This window comes from Amphimedon queenslandica, unplaced genomic scaffold (assembly GCF_000090795.2).
Source record: "Amphimedon queenslandica unplaced genomic scaffold, v1.1 AMPQUscaffold_12788, whole genome shotgun sequence".
Taxonomy (NCBI): Eukaryota; Metazoa; Porifera; class Demospongiae; order Haplosclerida; family Niphatidae; genus Amphimedon; species Amphimedon queenslandica.
The window spans coordinates 24,817-26,720 of NW_003546976.1; the positions used below are offsets into that span (position 1 = coordinate 24,817).

Below are 1,904 nucleotides of genomic sequence, written 5' to 3' on the forward strand. Positions count from 1 at the left end.
GTAATGAAACAGGTTCAGTTGCTCAGTGACATCATCATCATAACTATGTATCACCATGGATACCTCAAACAGTCCCTCCACGCCGGAGGTGTTAGGATGTACCTTATCAGTCCTAACATAGAGAGAGTCAGTATACCACTCTCCCAGTATCACTGCTGGGTGCAGCTGATAGTCTTCCTTCTCTGGCCAGAAGTTATTCTTATCATCAGCGTCTCCTAATACCACAATCACTGAGGCATTGGTCTCCCAAATCATCCTGTGATGAATGTATACAATATACATGTACATGTAAGATTGTGTGTCAAACAGACAGTGAGGGATAAACATACGATTAATGTTTATTACATGTACTGCATTTAAGTGTGTTTGTTTGTGTTTGTTGTTTACCTCCAAAATGTTGGTATTGTGTTTTCCATTGGCCATTGAGCTATGATGTAAGACTTTGGATATAATGGTGAACCAACAAAACTGAGGGAGAGCAGGAAAGAAGAGAATAATGACATCATTATACAAAATGTACATGTATACATGTAGTGTAGATATTAATCATTATATTCTATTGCTTTACTTTGCGTTGATGTAATCAGACCCAAGGTCCTCCATTACTCTTTGCAGTTTCACTCTCATGTGGCTTGGAGCCAAGGGTCCAGCTGGTCTGTTCTTCGTTTCATTGCAAGTTAGTTCAGCCATGAAGTTGTTGTATTCTATCATCTTCATGAACTCCTTCAGCTCATTGTATCTTTTGTGAATGAACCCACCCATCTTTAGTACACCAGATCTCTGCTTTAAACTGATCACCTATTCACAAGTTATTTATAGGTACACAAAGTTATTTATAGTAGCAACAATCACAATTACGGTATTTATAGTAACGTGGCTATATTTACATATTCCTTACCCATTGTTCTTTTATGGGTCTTGATCGAAAACCATCAGAAGTTCCCTGCAAAAATAAATCAAAAATATTAATCTACAGTGTACATCTATAATGTATGTATATTTAATATTTTAAATTACACGTACAGTGTATGTATGTATTTCTGCTTATGGAAAGTGATAAAACTTTCTTGTCATCTTCCTCTCCCTCGGAGTCACTTCCCTCCAGGAACACGTTACCGTCTGCCCCAATGTTAACATAGGAGTGCTCACTCTCCTCCTCCTCCTCTGATATTAAACTCATTGACTGGGAGGGGCTTACAGATGGGTGGCGTCTAGTGGTTGGAGGGCGTGGTCTGTCCTTAGTAGCAGAAGTCAGGATGGGTTGGTGTGGGATAGTGTCGTATAAAGGTTCTTTCTCCGGCTTCTCTTCGTTTGAAGTTTGACGAGGGAATTTTGATTTGTCGGAAGTATTTTCTACCAAAGACCTTTCTTTTTCTGGTATTTTGTCGTAAACCGGTTCTTTCTTCTTGTAGTCAAACGTCGTCAAAGGTTCTTTATATGATCTCTTAACTATTTTATAATGAGGCTCTCCCTCTTCATCTTTGTCCCCTGCACTGGTGGGTGTGGTCAATGGTTTATTACTAGTTATTATTTTATAATGAGGCTCGTCTTTGTCCTTTGAACTGGTAGGTGTGGCCAATGGTTTATTACTAGTTATTACTTTATAATGAGGCTCATCTTTGTCTCTTGCAGTGGTGGGTGTGGTCAATGGTTTATTGCTAGTTATTATTTTATAATGAGTACTGGTCTCTTGGCTAATACTTGTACTGGTACTAGTGTCGTTGGTTTTTGAGTCTTCGTCTGAGACCGACAGGTTTGATAATTGAGTTGAGAGAGTGTTTAACTTATCTGGTACAATTTGAGGCTCAGACTCCTCCCACTCATCCTCCTCCTCCTCTTTTTGCTGTGACGGTATCACTTCGATTCTTTTCTTAATTATTTTCTTGGTCTCTTTACTAGTTGAC

The 1,904-nt window shown here is 39.0% G+C and overlaps 1 protein-coding gene across 1 annotated transcript in view; it reads right to left on the bottom strand.

The window, feature by feature from the left end:
- Positions 1-1,477, bottom strand: part of LOC109586775 (tyrosine-protein phosphatase non-receptor type 6-like) — a 1,992-nt gene extending 515 nt beyond the window's left edge. The window contains exons 1-5 of the mRNA XM_020002983.1: positions 1,049-1,477; positions 899-943; positions 569-798; positions 388-468; positions 11-256 (exon numbers count right to left, since the gene is read on the bottom strand). Of these exons, the coding sequence (XP_019858542.1) occupies positions 11-256; positions 388-468; positions 569-798; positions 899-943; positions 1,049-1,180 (734 nt within the window). The 5' untranslated portion in view covers positions 1,181-1,477. The remainder of the gene's footprint in view (positions 1-10; positions 257-387; positions 469-568; positions 799-898; positions 944-1,048) is intronic.
- Between the last annotated feature and the right edge of the window lie 427 nt (positions 1,478-1,904).